The 19,061-nt window shown below is 48.4% G+C and overlaps 1 protein-coding gene across 11 annotated transcripts in view; it reads left to right on the top strand.

The window, feature by feature from the left end:
- Positions 1-9,095, top strand: part of syne2b (spectrin repeat containing, nuclear envelope 2b) — a 72,668-nt gene extending 63,573 nt beyond the window's left edge. For 7 of the 11 annotated variants that reach the window (XM_061301990.1, XM_061301999.1, XM_061301996.1 and 4 more), the window contains 18 exons: positions 29-240; positions 650-2,660; positions 2,849-3,171; positions 3,239-3,383; positions 4,001-4,201; positions 4,308-4,567; positions 4,953-5,112; positions 5,192-5,344; positions 5,469-5,609; positions 5,683-5,844; positions 5,938-6,075; positions 6,161-6,346; positions 6,423-6,536; positions 6,608-6,760; positions 6,824-6,991; positions 7,062-7,139; positions 7,576-7,656; positions 7,874-9,095. In XM_061301990.1, the coding sequence (XP_061157974.1) occupies positions 29-240; positions 650-2,660; positions 2,849-3,171; positions 3,239-3,383; positions 4,001-4,201; positions 4,308-4,567; positions 4,953-5,112; positions 5,192-5,344; positions 5,469-5,609; positions 5,683-5,844; positions 5,938-6,075; positions 6,161-6,346; positions 6,423-6,536; positions 6,608-6,760; positions 6,824-6,991; positions 7,062-7,139; positions 7,576-7,656; positions 7,874-8,023 (4,836 nt within the window). In that variant the 3' untranslated portion in view covers positions 8,024-9,095. Of the gene's footprint in view, positions 1-28; positions 241-649; positions 2,661-2,848; positions 3,172-3,238; positions 3,384-4,000; positions 4,202-4,307; positions 4,568-4,642; positions 4,841-4,952; positions 5,113-5,191; positions 5,345-5,468; positions 5,610-5,682; positions 5,845-5,937; positions 6,076-6,160; positions 6,347-6,422; positions 6,537-6,607; positions 6,761-6,823; positions 6,992-7,061; positions 7,140-7,575; positions 7,657-7,873 lie in introns of those variants that run through there. The other 4 variants (XM_061301992.1, XM_061301993.1, XM_061301991.1 and 1 more) reach the window with 4 other exon arrangements.
- The last annotated feature ends 9,966 nt before the right edge of the window (positions 9,096-19,061 follow it).

Here is a 19,061-nt window from a genome sequence, read left to right on the forward strand (position 1 = left end):
TCTAAAATGTTTGCCCGTTCACTCGCAGAAGTGTCATGACACGTCCAGGGAGCAGGCCGCCCTGCTGGAAGCGGAAGGTGACTCTCTGGAGAAGCGCTGGAGTGCAGCTGCTCGCGATGCAGCCGCCGTCGTAATGGACAAAGTCCAGCGGCTTCAGCTTGTACAGAACTTTTTTCAACAAAATGACAAAGTCAAGACCACCTTGGAACACTTGGCAGCTCAACTGAATATGTCCAGACTGTAAGTCCCTCAACTTCAATGTGTGCGTCTGGTGAGGGGTGTGACCTACCCTTACCAGTTTGTCCTACAAACGTGCGCATGGCGCTGCGGCTCTCCTTGCCCACTTGCCATAACTTTTCATGGCATCCAACATAAAGTGACTTCTCACTCAAATTGTCTGCTCTTTTGGGTGACAATGATCACAAACAAAAACAAACAAAAAGACCTTCGAAGCCAAGACGCTCCAATGAGAAAAACAACAAGCCAATGAAAGACCATGTTAGGGCAAAGATAGAAGTGCCACACCTAAAGAAGTAGCAAAACCGAAGCTAAACTTTGAAAAAGACACTACAAACCAAATAGTTTGGAGACAGAAGAGGAAAGTCAAGCTTTATATCTGTTGTACTGACTCAAGTGTTTTTTCTCGTAGCGCCGCAGCAGAGAGCCACCACCAAGAGGCGGAGTGCCTGAACTCCACCAAGAGAGCTTTTAAGGAGAACCGTAGCGTCCTTAGGGAGCTGCTGGGCATTCACGCAAGACTGCATCCTCTCCTTGGCCATGCGCACCGCGCAGCTGCAAAGAATGTGATTGAGACTCGACAAGAAGACTGGAGAGCGCTGGAGCGCGCCACAGAGAAGGCACTGCATTGGTCGGATGTTCAGGCCCGGAGTTGCAGCGATCTCTTGCTGGAGTTGTCTTATCTGCGGGGACACTTGGAATTGCTCAGTCGACAGCTGGAAGGGTCCCCGTGGGACTGCGCCAAAGTCACGCAGCTGATGATTGCGCATGCCGAGGTCAAAGCCGCCCACGTCAAGTATTACCACTTGAAGGAGAGGTCGGAGGCGCTGCCCTCAAACGTATGGCCCAAAGAACGACACGAGATCAAGAAAGCGCTCGACAACGTCAAGGACCAACTTTGTCTTACGGAGGAGTGGATGGCCTCTAAAATCCAGATGAGCGGCGATGCCGTCACCAGGAAAGTCCTGACCCTGGGGAGGGACGGTCTCTCATGGGCCAAGCAGATGGAGAGCAGCATCGAGGGCATGTGCACCAGAGTGCCTCTGCTCCCCGAGGAGGTGCACCATCAGCTCGGGGCCTTGAAAAAACTGCAGTCACAAGTCATGGCCAAACACAGACAACTCGAGTTACAGGTGAAGGCGGAGATAGAACTCCTGCCGCAGCTGGACGGAGTGGAAGAAATGCCCGCCGTGGGCTCCATGCTCAAATGTCTCCAAGAACACTCAAAGTCGCTCATCCAGAAGCTGACTGACGCCACCGCGCACTTGGAATCAGGGCTGCGCATCAGAGAAGCAGTGGCCGAGCGAATTGCCGATCTTGATTACTGGGTGGGAGCTCATCTGCAAAGAGAGACGCTGGAGACCGTCCGGACAGACTTTGCGACTGCTGATGGCGAGAGCCAGGAGGTGCCAATCCAGGTGGAAAAGCAGTGCGCCACCTGTGAGGCACTTTTCATGCAGACCAAAGACATCGCTTCGGAGCTCAGCGTGGCGGAGAGCTGCCAGCTCTTTGACAAGCTCACCCAGCTCCAGGAAGAGATCAGCAACATTGGCAGCTGCTGGCGGGCCGAAAGGAAGGAGTTTGAGGAACACGCACGGTCTGTAGACTCCAGCGAGAGGGAGCTTGTCACCGTTGAACATAGCCTGAGGCGGATGCAAGACCAGCTGCACCAACTGAAGTTCCCTACCCTGACAGAATCGCTGGAGGTGTTGGAATACTTCCAACACCAGCTTTTGGAGCACCGCTCTACGATTGGCCTACTCTGGGCCTGGACTCAGGAAGTGAAGACGAATGAATTTGACTCAGTCGTTGCCGAAATTCAGAACCAACTGACGGCCCTGCGACTGAAGGCCAGCGAGCAACACAAGTACCTCTACATGAGGCAGAATGCAGAGGCCCTGAAAGAGGCCATGGAGGAGCAAGTTTGTCAGACCAAAGAAGACACACGGGCAAAGGAGCGCTACAAGACCTACCACAAGCTTCTGTGTAATTTTCCTCTGATCAAAGGGCGTTGCAAAGAGGTCGTGTCCAAACTCCAGATGATCTCCACCGACTTCGACCCCGCTCAGCTGCGCTCCGAGCAACGCAGACTTCAGCAAAATGAGGAGAGCCTTCAAAACGTGAAGACGAAAATCTTTGAGGGTCTCGGCGGCATCAAGTGCGCACTGCTTCAAGAGCTGGATCTGGACTCGGGGAGGAAAGCAATGCGAGCCTTCCTTGAGGATGCTCACCGGGAGCTCCAGAAGCCCATGCTGATGGCGCCAGACGAAGCGGGGATCCATAGGCAATTCCAAAAAGTAGTCTTTCTGAAAAATACCCTTGAGTGGCGAATGAGAGCACTGGAACTTCTCGAGGAAGGGAGCGCACGTTCGGATCTCCGAGAATTGACCAACTGCGTTTTACGCCAGTGCGACTCCCAAATGGCAAGTTGGCCTTTTCTGGCAGCAATTAGACGTACTTAAGAAAAGCTACAAATGAGAGTCCTTCGGACTTCTCAGCCAAAAGACTCTCATTTGTACTTTTTTGCTTGCTGCGTTTACTCTTCGACAGCCTCACATCTCCGTCTTTCTACACAAAAGGCAAAGTCTGACCTAAATTGTTTGTCTTTTAGGACAACATTTCTGATGCCAGGACATCACTGAGAAACTACACCCAAACTGTCAAACGAGCACTGCAGTTCTTGAGGGACGTTGAGATCTCTCTGCTGCTCCTTCCTGGAGTCTGTGGTGAAAAGCTGGAGGAAACCAAAGAAATCTTAGACTCACTGGAGGATCACTTCCAGACTCACATGGACCAGCTGAGCCAAGTTGCCCTCGATCCTTCCCTGTCCCCGCTGGGGGTAGAGCGTCTCCAGGAGAGTACTTTGAGTCAACTCCTTGTGAGGATGTCCACACTTAAAGCAAAAGGCTACATTCAGCTGGAGAATCTCAGCAGGTTGAACTTTTACTCACTTGACGCCGCTCTAAGAAGTAGTCTCACTGTTCAAAAATGTGCTCCACAGCTGTGCCGAGAACAATAGAAAATACGCAAAATCCCTCGAGGGAATCAGTCTGCATGCCAGGAACGCAGAAGCCAGCCTGGAGTATTTTGTCTCTCGTGAGGCCCATTCCTTGGACGAGTGCACCGAGCGGCTGCGAGAGCTCCAGGTAGGCATCTATGTGCTAAAGCTGAGCGCAACCATCATCCGCACTGTTAGAGTGGTGCTCACTCTAACTTATTTGCAAGAACCACACAGGAGACAGTATGCCCTTTGAGCACTTGCAAGTGGAGGAATCGTTCGCCACTGTGCATACAGCGATGTTCGAACGAAGTCTGACTTTGGATTCTTGCAAGACAGTATTTATTGAGAGAAAACAGGGTGGAGGTGAGAGTGGACAGGTTTGGTGAACCCCTGGCCTCTGGTAAAATCAGAGCAGGGGGTGTTTTACGACGTTGGGGAAAACCGAGCAAATTAGATTGCTTACTCTGCAGCTGGTCAATCAGTAAAGATGATGCAAGCACTTTATTATACAAGGTTGTGGAAACAGAAACTAGTGGACCATTTTAGATAACTAACTAAGCAAGAATGTTTCCACACCATTTGGAAAACTTCAACGACTTGAATGTGTTAACTTTCCAGAGTCAAGGAAACGTGAAAGGTTTTAACAAAGTTCATAATTCTAGTCTACATTCCAACATAATCATACGATCAAAATAATCTATCAATCCAATTTATCAACACGCACCGCTCCGCTCTGCTCCGCTCCGCTCCACCCCACCGCAGGTCCTGCGGGCCGATCTGGACTGTGCGCTGAGGCAACTGGAGGACATGGAGGAGTGGTGTCCCGAACAGCGATGCCAAGCGCAGTGGGAGACCTCCGCGGCGGTCGCCTGGACACGTGTGATCAAACTCCGCTTTGGCTCGCGGCGCCTCAGCGTGAGACTAGAGCAAAGGATCGTCGAATGGAGCAACATCGCCCGCAGCGTAAGTAGCTAGCCAAAGTCTCGACTGAGTGAGCGCTCAAGGAGACGCTTTGCGTTGGCATCGGCAGGGGACTCCACAAACGGAGCGTCCCTCTGTTGTCTCTCAGGTGGAGAAAGCCTCTGCCGCGCTGCGGCAGACAGAGGAGGAGCTCCCCGAGCTTGCCCCCTTGATGGGCTCCACCAAAGAACTGGTTGACCTGCAGCAGTGCTGGGAGAAGTACCGGGACAGACTGGACTGTGAACACGGCGCACTATGCGCCCTGGAACAGCGCGTCGCCAGGCTGCTGGGTGTCCACGACGGCACGGAAGAGGAGCCGCCCACACCCCTCTGTCAGCATCTGCAAGCCATACGGGCCGCCTACGGCAGGTAAGCGGTACCCAGCGCCTTTGCTCCCGGGCCTTTAGCGAGGTCGACGCCTATTTGCTCTTCGTTTGGCTTTAGGTTGGTTGACGTAAATTTTGCTTGAGGCACTTATTTGGTTCAGTGGCAGCTTTGGATGACTTTATCGAGGTTTGATGTGGGAATACCATTGGAGCACACTGTTGGAAAACCCTGACACACACTGCTACACACTGCACATGTGGCACGACCAGTGCAGCCCAGTAGGAGGCCACCGGATGAGTGAATATTCTCCAAAAGGTCCATATTGGGATTGGAGTTTAATTTGTGGATGTTGTCCGGGTTTCTGGCCCCGAGCGGCAGCTGGCTTTGATTTGTTTTGGCCGTCCGTTTGTTGCGCGCGGTTCCTTAGGGTCAAGCGGAGTAGCCGAGACGGTTTGGAACAGATAAAGCTGGAGCTGGAGGACAACGAAAAATTGCAGGAGGAGCTGCAGGTGGTGTGGATGTGGTTGACAACGACTGACAGCCTCTTGTCTCAGATGGATCCAAGCAACGGCATAGTAGAATTGAAGGTATGAGCTCCATCCGGCTCATTAGCGACGTAGCCCGTTCACCTTTCAAATAAAAGTTTGCATTCGGCCGCCGTTTCAGGTGCTCCATGGCCAGTTGTGCGTCCAGAAAGCGCTGGTCCGGGGCATTCGGGAGCGACTCAAGTCAAAGTACCTGGAGTCAGACGTGGTCCCGCTGGAGATCCACGGACGACTGCAGGAGGTCCAAAAGGCTCTGGAGCAAGTTCAGGCTAAGGTAAACTGAGTCTGTGCCATTTTAAGCGGTGTCTAGAAATGTCAAAACCCGTAGGACTGACTCCACAGCGAAACAACAAGAATTACTGCTTTGCAAGCCTACCTTACCCAATTTGTCCATCCAGGTCGAAGAGGCCATGGAGACAAGCGGACCCACACACAGAATCGAAGCCGAGCTGCTGGAGACTCAAGTTGGCCTGCGCTCAGTGCAGGAGCGGCTGCAAGACAGGAGTTGCAACATGGCGGACGCAAAGCGAGCTCAGAAGGTGGATGGGGCGGGGGTCATCACACCCTAACCCGGGAAACCCCCTCAAGCACCATTGTTGAAACTCCATGCAGCTGGTGTGGGACGAGCTGAAGAAGTGGCACTCGCAGGTGGCAGCGCTGGAGGCCAATGTGCGGGACCACGCGCCGTCGCTGACGCAACGACTGGCAGCTGTGCAGCAGCTGTGCGTCCAACTCACTGAGCGGGCCGAGCAGAAGACAGCGCTCATTGGCAAGGTGGGAGAGTGGTTTTGTTATGCTCTGCTTTCACTTGGACACCATTTCTTTGTGGCCGATCAGGCTCGATGCAAAGTTCCGCTTTGTTCTCAGACGCAAGGTTGGCTGGAGGAGCATCGGGAGATGATCACCAGCTCCAAGAGTTGGATGTTGGAGTCGCAGGCTTGGCTGGCCACCCCCCGCACGTACACCACCTCCAAATGTCTGAGTGAGCACGTCACAGCGCTGCAGGTCAGATGAGCCTGAGCCCCGCAAGTGTCGCAGTCGCGCTGACTCTCTCTTCTGCCCGCGCTCTTTTGGCGTGGTGACGCCACAGATGGTGTTGAAGGACGCCGCGCAGATCCGAAACGCCTTGGAGAGCTTCTCTTCGGTCTTGGAGCAGATGTCTCAGGTGGTGGACGTCTCAGCTCATTTGGAGCAGCGGGCGGAAGCCGACCGACAACTGGCGGCCGTCCAGAACAGCTTTGCCGAATCTTTGTCGCAAATGGAGCGCGCCGCCGCCGTGAGTCTCCCTCTCTCAACATTTCCACATAGCGAGTCGCTGCATTGCTCATGTCCGTTGGCGCCGTCTCGCCAAGGAGGTGACGGCGATGGAGACAGAAGCCATCAAAATGGAGACAGATGTGGCCGAGATCAAGACCCTCCTTTGCTCCCCGGAGACATTGTTCAGCCCCAAGAAGAAACATCTCAAGGTGACGTGTCACTTGTGCATCACAAGTGCGCCTGGCCCCCGCGTACTCACAAAGCTTGTGGCGCCGCGCAGATGCTCGAGCGGAGGATCCGCTCCATGAGGAGCAGCATTACCGACATCCAGAAAGCCAAATTGCTCCTTCGTCTTCCGGAGAAGACGGACAAGACCTTGACTGTTTTAAGGCTCATAAATCAGCTGCAAACCTCGCTGCCGGACCTCGAGAAGGTGAGTTACTCCGTCAAGCGGGTCGGCCGAGGCTGCCCACCGTGTGTCTCGCTCTCATTTCAGAAGATCCAGGCTCTATCCATCCAGCAGCGCCCCGCTCAACGGGCTCGAGGCGAAAGCCTACAGGCAATGTCCCTGATGGAGCTCGAGCTGCCCAGAAGCTTAGAAGAGAGGGAGAAGGGTGAGGAGAGTGAGGAGAGTGAGGAGAGCAAGGTGAGCCAGGTGAGGGAGGTGAGCGAGGTGAGCCAGCGCAATCTTGGAATTCTCCTCACAAGTCCAAACCGATTGGTGCTTGTTACAGGTCGACGACCCCGAGCCGAACGAGACAAAGGAAGCCGCGCCTGGGCAGAGGCACGCGGGGGTGGCTCACATCGTTACGGTAAGGGCCGTTTGTTTGCGGAAGGCATAGCCCACCTGCCTTTTTGGGCCAATCTACTGCTTGCTGCTGTTTTTTAGGCACCCAAAAAATATATTGTCACTTCCTGCACCTCCTTCTCAATCTCTGATATGATGTCAACTTTAGTCATGTCGCCGTGTTTGCATTTGTGCTTTGACGCCAAGCAAAGAGGCAGCAGGTCCGCCCTGTCGCCCTTGTCCACTTTTGAGTTGTGCGCGGCCATTAGGCTGATGAGGCCAGCGGGGAAACCGCAGGGCAGGCTCAGGAAGTGATGGCAGGTGCAGGCGCACGTGTTTGAGTCCCAGTGATACTATTTCAAGATGATACCGTGCCATCGCTCTTCTGCAAGGACTCAAGTTTGCGGTGACTAAAACAAGTGATTATTTGTCTGACCACATGTTGTCTTTTTGGTTGTCAGCCTCACGAGGACAGCATGCCCGAGAGGAGTGAGGTCAGCATGCCAGAGAGGAGCCAAGCTTCACCCGAACAAAGTCAAGAGGTAACCTCATGATACTGGAAAAGCCTTGGTGCACGTGTGCCGAGCAGTGTTTCCCCACCGAGACCAATCTCGTGTGTTCCTGACGTCCAAATAAATGAAGCGCAATGCTAGCCAGCCCCAAAACTTCCTCGATGAGAGAACGCGCCAGATGAAAGGAAGGAGCCGAGTGTGCCCACTCACCAGGCCGTTTGCTTGCCTGCCTGTTTCGTTTCTTTAGGCTTCGGGCACCACAGAGCAGAATTGCTTTGAGGATTTATCATCCTCGCTGGAGTCTGTCACACATCCCAAGGACCCCGAAGCCATGGTAAACACCTCCACTGGCTCCAAAAGTCCAGCTGCTTCCCAGCAGAGATGCTCACTCTGCTAGATGTAGAAAAACTCCAAGTCTTCTTCACGAGTTAGAATTGCAGCCTTTCCTACACCTTCGACGTCCCGCTGGCTCAAGTTTGTGATGTCAGGTTTGAGCCCCAGCTGATACCCCATTCTAGACCCAAGGACAAAGAACCGATCTCAGAACACTGACGATGATCACGACGCACTTGGAATTGACTCCAGAAAAGCAAAGCTCAGACAAAACCTGGCCGGTTGGGCCTTGGAAGTGCGACGCCGCTTTGTTCCCTTGTTGGATTCGTTCAAAGTCCCGTCATCAGAAGAAGCCCATGACGCAGCCAAATCATTGTAAGGTGGGGCTGGCGTTTTCTAGAGGGGGGAGAGATTGACTGTTGTCAAAATGTGTACCACCTAGCCCCAGATGATTCATAGCCCAGCCAGGCGTTTGCTGAGGACCTACGACAATTTTATGCAACCTTAGCAGGCGCTATATCAGCGCCATGACGCCAGCTCCTCCCAAATGCCCGAGTAGGGCATGATGTAGATGCGTAATCTGCATTTATCCGATGCTTGGGTATTTGCGCTATGAACGTTCCTACGCATGAATGTTCAATTGCGAACAAATCGTATCCTTGTGCTCCCGCAGCAACACCATTGGCTAGTTGGCATGGGATAGGCTAAAGTTAATCCGGAGAGTGGCGTGGACGATGTCGCTTGTATGCATGGGTTGAGCATGAGAGCCGGCGACCCGCATGAACCTGACGTGGTTTTTTTTGGGAGTGGGGTTTTGAGGAAACACACACTAATGGACACACGTGGTGACTCTGTTTGCTAATATGCTAATCAGCTGTTTTTTTCCACACGCCACGTCTGAACTTTGCAAACATTCGCAATGAGACGGGGCCCGAAGGTCGCGCAGATGCTCTTTGACGTGTTTAATCATTCAACTGACGGCCGATGACATGAGCATTACTTTCCATTAAAGTCACCATGTGCAAGTTTTTTTTTTTACCAGTCAGCATGAAGTCTTGAATAAGTCTGCATGAATAAGATCTTGCTCTTTTCCTTCCTGACTCGCTCTTGTATACTCAATAAATCTGCAGCAGTGATTCACGTCTCTTTGTGTCTTTTCCTCATTACGGGAATAATAACCCAATAATACCACTCACAGGCGCTTGGATTCTTTGCACTTCCCACATGTCGACCACAACGGTGACCATAGCGTTCGGGACTAGCCACAAGGTTGTTGGCTCATTGGGTCGAATTTACGGCGTGGGATGGCACCAGTTCAAAATGCTGCTGTCCAGTCCGCATTGTCTGAACAAACGTTAGCAAAAACACGAGCATATTGAATTTATGAGGCAATAAACGAGAACCTCCTCCCACCTCCACATGAGGGAGACATTGCACACCCTCACAAGGAGAGCTCTTGTGTGTACATCTTTCCCTGGTCACCTCATTAGGTGCAGCCCGTCACCTGTGAATATGACATGAGTTGTCGTCATGGCAACGTGCCGACCAACACGCCAGCGGGGACCGACCTGGCTGCTGTCCTAAGCCCTGAGGTACGAGTCACCACCTACGAGTTTTCCCGGGCATGAGGGTTAGGGTTTACTCACGTATGTTGTTAATCAAGTTTTGTTTGTTCAGAAGTTGGAGTGGCAGTCGAGCGAGCAGAGAGATGTGACGTGGGCCACCGTCGTCGGCACGCTGGGTCCAGGAACCAAGGCGCTGCCGCCGTCGACGGCACGGGAACGCTTGATAGCGCAACGTCATGGATGATGAGGCGTTTCTTTGCTGTTACGTAGAGGTGGGGGTCCACAAAGTAAAAAAACTGCCCCAACTGCTACATTTACCTACCGCTTGAGTCGAAACACCTGTGGCTGAAAGCAACACTTGGCTGGGTTTTTGGCCTTAAAAATCGGGGCTCGGTTGCGGCTTAACCATTTTGGGGTGAGGTTCTCACCCATCTGCCGTCACTCATGGAAATCCCAAATTTGTCCCAAAATGATTCGTTGGCGATCAAAGCACTGTTGAGGCCAAATTCGTTGTTGATGAATTTATTATTCAGTTTACGTGCATGAGCCATTTTAGGAGAACATGTCCGCCAATGGCCAAGATGGCTTTCCTGCACCGGACGAAGGAAAGTGGTGAGGCGTAGAATGTAGTGTGAATGTATGTTCCCCGTTCGAGGTCTTCGGCTGAGGAGGCGGTGGGGCTCGGCGACGGCTTCTGGAAGTCGGAAGATGACTGCAAGAGGCTGGCGACTTATCAGGTAGAAAAATCGACATGAAAGCTCTTGATTAGCACTTCCTCAAGCCGACTTTGATGTCTGGGGACCACTCATTTTTTTACTCTGCGCCAATAAAATGAACAGGAGTGCCACCTGAACTCTTGGCGCATGCTTCAAATCCAGAAATTCGCACATTTGTAATGAAAAAACGTCATAAAAAATGTTAAGAAAGGACAAATATCTTGATTGACACTTGCTCACACGCTTGAAGGATAGTTTGCTAGCCTAATGCTAACACAGAATGGGACATCCCATAGACGGGCCTGAACTGAGATATCATTATGAGCCATCAAACAGGTGCTACTTGAACACAAGCAGAGCAACAGCAGCAAATACAAGCGAACGACACAAGACAGCTCAATGTCGGTGCAAGGGGTACGGACATCAACGTTGCCGGCTGACGTCCAATCCTTTTGAGTGCGATGTCGGCTGGCCTTGTGTCTGTGGAGTGGGCGGCCGTCAAAGGCAAAAAAGAACATTTTGTCCACTGAACTCTCAGTTATTGGTGGACATGGGCGCTTGTGAACAGAGATGCCAGCAGGACATTTTCATTTTTAAGTTTAGCAAGGTCTCGAGACGATTAATCGATTATTGATTCATATGAAAAGTATTATTATTATTTTTTAATCTCAGTATAAAGGGACATGATGAATCTGTATTCAAAAGTCTGGGAGGAGTCCTAGAGTTAACTGCCAATGCAATTACTAACTTTCTTGCGCTAATTCAGCACAGAATGGGTAAAGTGCAAGCGGTGCCACAATTCATCCCAACAGATTTTACAATATTTTGTGAGGTACTGAGCCGCTAAACACGGTTGACCTTTTGCGGCTCACAAAGCTTCAACATCCCACCGCCAAAGAGAGAACGCTGGCGTCTCGTCCATCCAGGCGTCCGGACAGCGGCCCCGTTTACGCCGTGAGATTTAGCTTAGCTTAGCATGGAGGGAGGAAGGGATAAGGCGTACAAAAGAGTCTTTGCATGCGAAGGCTCAACTCACCTGCACAGCCTCCTCTCTCGCTAATCCCGGCAGGACGTGATACAATCGACGGCTCTTTTCTGCTCTGACGACACGCACCATCTTTCCGGATGTTTTTGTTGATCTACAAACATGGACTTGAGACGGTTGGACTTGTGTGTATCCAGAGTGTGACTGACGTAATGCTCTGCAGATAAGCCATAGAAGTGCAAGAACATGGGCAAGGATAGGACTGATTGCTATCAAGTCAATCCTCTCGCTCCACAATTGGGACTGCTCAACTGCCGCCTGGTCAGCGGCCTGGCCACGCTGCGCAGAGTCAATATGAAGAACCTACGCATGTTCCCCAATTCAAAGGGCCTTTCTTGCTGTAGATTAAAGCGCTGAAGGAGGAGCCGTTTGAGCAGGAGAACACACTCAAAGCTGGTGGCCCAATGTCTTTGTGGAGCGACTCGGAGAAGGAGGTGGCCAAACCTGGGGCCGCGTACCGGATCCCGCTGCCGCCTCTAGAACTTTCTGGAAGAGAGACCCCAGTTGGTGTGGACTCCATCCCACTCGAATGGACTCCATCACGCTCGAGTGGACTCCATCCCGCTCCATCCCACACGGTGGATGTGGGAGGGTCCTTGACATACGAGGATGCCGAAGATGTGGCCTCCATCAGTGCCCTGACAGGTAACATCAGGGGCAGTGTTCCCTCTAAGCTGTGCAGCTGCGCGATTGCGCACTGCTCGAAAACTCTTTGCGCACAAGAAACGCCATGCTGCACACAAAATAAAATTCAGGATACACTGATTGGTTAATATCTAATGTTAGACGTAATCTAATTAAGTGGACCAATGGTTTTCTTTCTGTGCCTTGTTATAGTGTAAATCAGTGATTGACAGGTGTCCAGCCAATGATATGATATGGTTCACTTACGCTACATAGCCAATCATAGCATTGACAGTGTCACAGATGGAATGGAGCAGGGCAACCAAATGCAGCTTGGACCAGGGTTTATTGAGGGAAAAGGGAGTTGGAAGGGAAGATGAGGGGGAAGAGACAGACCGAATCGCAGACAGGTACAGAAACTAACAGAGACGAAGACTGGAGACAAGAATAACGAGAACAGAGACGACAGACGAGAGACATGAAATAATCCGACAGGGGAGTGAGAAGCAGACAGGATTTAAATACACGACAGGTAACGAGAGGCAAGTGAGGGTGATCAAACTGATCATGGGCAGACACAGGAGGGGAGGGGCGAGTACACAGAGACGCTAACAGAAACCATGACAACATAGAGACCACATAGGACGACCGAGGTCGAGTCGTGATGGACAGTGCCTGAAAATGTGTCCTGCCCGTCCGTGCCGTGCAGGTCAGCTAGCTAACAACACTGCGGTGGAGTCAAGAGATGCAAATGCTAAGTTAGCTAACTCCTAATCATGGCAAAACGAACGAGCAACGACACATCCACTCGCCAAGCCAAAGTAAATAAGAGATGCGGCGGTTCTTTTAAGATGCAATGGTTGTCGGACTGTGTACAAATAAAAGAACAAACGGTGGAACTGGGTGTGATTTTCTCTTTTTTGAGTGAGATGCAAAACATGCAGTGAAGCCAAAGTGGTGGGCGAGTTTACAGAGGGAAAAATATGGACTGAATCGAAGTTTGGCTACCTCAAGCGTCACATTCAGCAGAAATGTCATTTGAAAGCTGTTGGAATTGTACAAAGACTCAATATGGGACAGGGGATCGGTACATTATTGCGGGAGAGTGCAAAACGACAGAAAAGGAACGAGCTGTCACACAAAACAAAATCCGACCCTGAGTCGGAGTTCTCATTGACAATATTTATTTATTTATTTACTTATTTATTTAATCTGGTGTTGCGTACAGTGTGCACAGGGAGCTTGTGTGTTTGCACAGACACTAGAAAAATTAGACAGAACATTGATCAGGAGGCAAAAGTATCCAACCACAAATACTTTCTTCCTTAATCTACATCCGTACTTCACAATTTCCTTTTCATTTGAGTATCTGGAGTCGGGTAACACAGGCTGTAGCTTAATCAGAAAATTCCATATAGTGACGGCAGCAGCAGCAACAGCAAATCTACTACTACTACTACTACTACCTTCCCCTATAAGCTAGCACAGCCCCATCTGCTCCGCTTGAAAATCAGCCCCCTCACCTCCCCACACATACGTGACTCACTTTGTGTTAGAAAAATGTATATATATGTTATCATGCGTTCTCTAATCAATGCCTTACCGCAATATTACTGCATTATATGCTTGCTGTTTGGCCTTGCTGTTTTTATGATGTACCACGGAAGGACAGTTCCTTTCTAACAAAGACCACTTTGTTAGACAACATGCCTCATTGCTGTCTTGCACCCCAGATGAACCTCCAAGTGACCATTAAAGTCAGGGTTTCCTAACTATCTTGATCGTAGGATTAGGTTGGAATGTATATAACCAGTAATAAATAACTTAGTTTGTTGCATCCTACACAATGTCGTAAAACTTCCCTTGCTATGTTTTTACTTGAGGTCAAAGGTTTTCTCTTCTGTATCCAGTCCACTCAAACTCCTCTTCCCAGATGTCTTTAATAGTATGTAAACACCTAGTGATTTTTCCTTACGAGGCAAAGCCCACATGCTTTCCCCCTCCTTTCTTTAGGGGCTTGTCTCACACTGTGGGTAGGGCAAATCCAAATAAAAAGAGCGGGAGTGCCTACAGATATTTAGTGTGTGTAGAGATTGTATTAAGCTATCTGTACTGCACTCCTCGCGAGAAAAGACTTAACATTCTGTCTCACTTGTGGTTTGTTTGCTGTTGCTCTTCTCTTAATAGTTATTCAGTCATTGAAATAAACCTGACAGAAATTGGGGGCTCGTCCGGGATCTCGACACGCCTTGAATGGTTCCAGCGGGCTCTTCGACGCAGGTGACAATCCTCGGCCGAGGTAAAACAAAAGCCCTTTGACGGGACTGTCTCGATCAGTCCGGCTGGACACCGGGAGGGTTGACGAGATCTTCCGAGGAAGAGAATCAGCAGACCGTGAGTAGGAATATTAATTCTACTAAATAGAAACAGTTAAATTCCGCAGGGGCGGATGTGGAGCCCCCTAGCTTTCAAGCTAGTTAAATTCTGCAGCAGGAGGGGCGGACTCCTCTGTTATTAAAAAAACAAAACAAAAAAACCTTGAGAATTCTAGACCCTATCAAGTACAACTAGAAACAGTTAAATTCTGCAGGGGCGGATGTGGAGCCCCCTAACGTTTTATGTTAGTTAAATTCCGCAGCAGGAGGGGCAGACTCCTCTGTTCTTAAAAAAAAACGCGCGTGGTATGCTTGTGAACGGTTTGACTGAGAGTGATCTCATTTGAGCGCTCCTCTTAAATAGTAAGCGAAAGTCCCTACCCCGACATGAACTAAAATGCAAAGATTGGAAAATAATTGAAAGGCAGGATCCCAACCGATTAAAAAAAAAGATTTCGATAAATGGGTTAAAAAATATAAATTTGAGGGACAACCAAATTATTAGGACTTAGAGGTGCCATAAACGAAACAACATAAATAAATCTTAAAGAAATTAAAGAAGGCATCTGATGATGTAGTGTTTTGGGAGAGAGAGAAAGAGAGAGAGAGAAAGAGAGGGAAAGAGAGAGAGCTCAGAAAGCACTGTATTGCAGGTAGGAAGATGATGAGACTGGGCCTAACAGTAGGCAGGCAAGAGAAAACCAAAATTTACAGAGTTAGAGAAGAAGGGAGAAGTCTAGAGAAAGTAGAGAAGCACGTAGAGAAAACACATGCTACAAATTCAAAACTAAAGATCATAGCGGGAGGAATACATAAATCATGCCCTCCATGCGGAAAAAGTAGTAATAGACAAACAAAAACGAAAACAAATGAAAGCTTGAAAACACACTTTTCTGGTAGATCAGGATAGTGACACTTTTTACCAAAATGCAGGCAGAGGACAGAAAGGCCAGAGAGGGCGAGCAATGTCTAAAGGAGGCTTTAGAGGCCGAGGAAGAGGAGTTGTGCAACCTCCAATAAAATGCTGGAATTGCGGAGAAAACGGTCACATGGCACGTGACTGCACAAATTAACAGAAACACTATGACTAGGCCAAAATCAAATCAGATCAGGTTTCCATGTAATGAAGTGGGAACCTGGCTGCCAAAATTAAGGAGAAAATTAGCTTAAATATAAGGAGATATTTATGTTAAAAGGATAAAGTAAGATAAAGAAACATTGAAGTTAAAATTTGCTAAATAAATAGAAAAGAATTACACGTAGTTTCTAAAAGTGAAATAGAGAATAAATCAGACAAGTAATACGAGCAAAAATATGTTCTTAGTGCTTCTATGTGTTCTTATATGTTGTGCGTCATCCTTTTGTGCTGGTGTGTGTGTGCGTGTGCGCGCGGAGGATCCTCATGAATGGGTGTGTGTATGAGTGCGAGTGAGATGTGTGTTCTGTGGAAGAAATCAGTAATGGAGAATGTTCTGGAGGCTGTTGAGCAATAATAGGGAAATTGAGAAGTGGACGATGATGTGTTTAAGTTTGTTGGAGAAACTAAGATGAGCAGTGTGTGGCAGTAGAGAAAATAAGACGTGTGTGGCAGAAAGTGACTAGAATGGTGGCTTGATAGGACGAGAATGAGACGGCAAATGTTGTGTAGAAGACTGAAAGATGTTGAAGGTGAACATGATAGGGGAGGGCAACAGCAGAGTTGGCCTGCCCTTTGAGAAGGTGAAACTGATAAGCGTGCCTGCGCTCACGCGTTGTCGCGGGGCTGTCCGCGTGGGCCTTTGCTATGCTCGTGTGGGCGGTGGGCCGGCATCATGGTTGTTGCAGGAAATGGCCAGCCTGTGACCAATCAACATTGATGCTGCGCCCCCACCCCTCGCACGAGGGGTGCTGTGGCTGCAGGCGAAACAGGGAAAGTGTGAGTTTCTCAGAGAACGTTTGAATATTTGAAGCAGGGTGATGCTTAAGGAAGATGTGACAATATTTGCATGAAGGATAAAAGGCACTGATGAGAAAACAAAAGTATAACCAAAACGTCAAAACAGAGGATGACGTTTGCGCAGCGTTGTTTGTTTGTATCGTTTGTGAGCTGTGTCTCTGCTGTAAGTTTTTGCGTTGTCTGTGTACTGTCAGTGTTATGTGTTGAAATTGGCTAATGTAGGTGCACAAAAGAATTGATTTGCACCGCAAAACAAAAGCAATTTTGAAAAGAAAATAAGAAGAAAAGAAAGGCAAGCAATTTTTTGTGGGCAGGAACTGGTCCACACTGCATTAACGCCTATCCCTGATGAAACCAAATTTGAGAGATGGAAAGAACTTGCTTTCTGGGATTGGATGAAGCAAAATTATTAAATAACAACATTTCAAGGCTAAATTTAGAAGAAATAGTCGATTGGTTGTGTAAGGACTACACAAGTTTTTACATTTGAGGATAAGAGAGTGATTGAGTTAGTTAAAGTTAAGAAACAACAACAATTAACTATTATATTAATTTACTGATGGTTAATTTGTTGATTTTTATCTTTTCCAATTAGTGGATTGATTTGACACCTTGAGGAAGGAAAGATTAGGATGTGGAACACGGGTTGAGACAACCAGTTACACACGCAAAGCATGTGTGCACTGGGACACTGAGAAGCATTTTGAAAGGTGTGTCAAAATTAAATGAAGATGAAATCATATGTAGTAATACAACGCTTTACTACATATGGATTCTCTAAATCGTACAATTGAGTAAAATAAAACATACTTTTTGACTTTTGTTCAAATTACTAAGATTCTTGTGATAAACGATGAGAAACTGATTGAAAAGAAACTACAAGAAACTACAACTAAGCTAGTTGTGGAAGCAGTCCAATTGCCACGACAAATAGCTATGTGCACGTGTGCAGGGCACGCACGAGACTGATAAGGTGTCAAGAGGTAACAAGCTTGCGGACGGAACCGCATAGCTGCAGTGCAAAAGACGCTTCAAATTTTATACACACAAGAAGCGGATTGAATTACTGAAACATTTTTAAAGATGTGCAGCGACAAAGTCCATAGATTGGAATTCAATCATGGACAAAGAGAGGGGCAAGAGTAGAGAATGGCATCTATAAATGACCAGAAGACTGACCTATCCTCCAAAAAACCTATACAAGCGGGCAGCAATATTGAGCCATGGTTGTGTGTCGCATGGCTCAAGAGGAGGGATAATGGGGCAGTTCAGTCAGCTTTATACATCATGTGAATTTGATTCATATTCAAAACAGTTACAAAAATTTTTTTTTGAAGAGCTTGTTTAACATGCAATCCACAGGGTTATACTGCCTGGTCATTAAAGATGCATTCTCAAAATGGTTTGAATTGGCTTCAACATAAACACTGAATGCCTTAACAGTGGCAAAAACGTTATGTAAAGAAATAATACCGAGATATGGGATTTCGGAAATTAATTCTCGTGACAGAACTGGTATAAAGTGTGAAAATGTGCATGGGAAAAATGGAAGATCATGGACAAAATGTTTAGACCTGGTCAAACTGTACTAAATATTACAAGTACTGTGGGTTTAACCCCGTATGAAAAATTGTTTGGGCGACAATATAGATTACCATGTTTTAAAACCAAGTGGGAAACTAAGGATGATTCAAATTTGGCATTTACATTTTATATTTATAATTAATATTTTAAAGGCAAAAAGATCAAAGCACGTTCTCATTAAGAGCATTGAAAACAAAACGCTGGTGTTCTTCCACGGGGGAAGGGCCACATTGAATATTGATAATTACATCAACTGCCATTAAAATAGCAGAAAGGTCAGTTGAGGTGGTCCTTGCAAATTACAAAAGGGTAATTGTTAGGTTTTTACAGACAGTGTGAATAAATGTTAAGAGAAATGCACCAACGGACAAACCAAAAGTGAGGCAGAATATTGAGTCGTAACTTGCGCAAGGAGTGCAGTACAGACAGCTTACAATGCCCAGCTACACTAAAGTCTGCCTGCACTCTTGCTCTTTTTATTTGGGGAGACCCTGTCTACAAACATAGCAGAAACCGTTAGGGGAAAGGGGAAGCGCAAGGGTTTCTGCTTAGGTAAGAAACAAAAACGGCAGACGGTGCACTTGCGATATTGCGAAATAGAAAGGAGCAAACAGAGTTCAGTAAGTTCAAATGTGTTCAAGCGACCATATGAGCAGGAACCAGGGGCGCGCTTAGCGCCAGATCTTGAGGGTGTGAAGTGTGGAGTCAGCCACTTGACGAAGATTGACACATTGCCGTCGCTGACACATTGCCGTTGCAGGGCGTTGTTTTCTCTGCAGCTGCATCTCGCTGACCAAGATAGGACCTCACACTTCTGCTAATGTGGTTTTCTGTGGTGAATCATAAGAACAGCAAAGCAGAACAACGAACGCACGTACGCACTAATCTATCGGTAGATCATTTACTGTAATATGATAATATAGAAACAATAAGAGAACGCATGATAACATATATATACAATTTTCCAACAATTCCCCCCTGTTTATCATAAGTTCTCAGAGACCCTCAAATCACCCAAAGGCTACTTCAAAAGATTTTCAGCCGCAGGATCACACGTCATAAGAACAAATTTACACTCGGGAGGCGATTGAAGCCAATCAGACAACGTCGGACTCAGGAAAAAAGTCGGACAGGTCCACAGCGGGGGTCTCATAAATGGAGTCAACGCTGGGGTGACACTTCAAGGGTTGAGGGAGCTCAAAGTCGTCCACAGGGAGCAACGGAAAAGTCTCAGCCGCCGGAGAGATAGCAGTTGCA

Source organism: Syngnathus typhle, linkage group LG16, assembly GCF_033458585.1.
Source record: "Syngnathus typhle isolate RoL2023-S1 ecotype Sweden linkage group LG16, RoL_Styp_1.0, whole genome shotgun sequence".
Classification (NCBI taxonomy): domain Eukaryota; kingdom Metazoa; phylum Chordata; class Actinopteri; order Syngnathiformes; family Syngnathidae; genus Syngnathus; species Syngnathus typhle.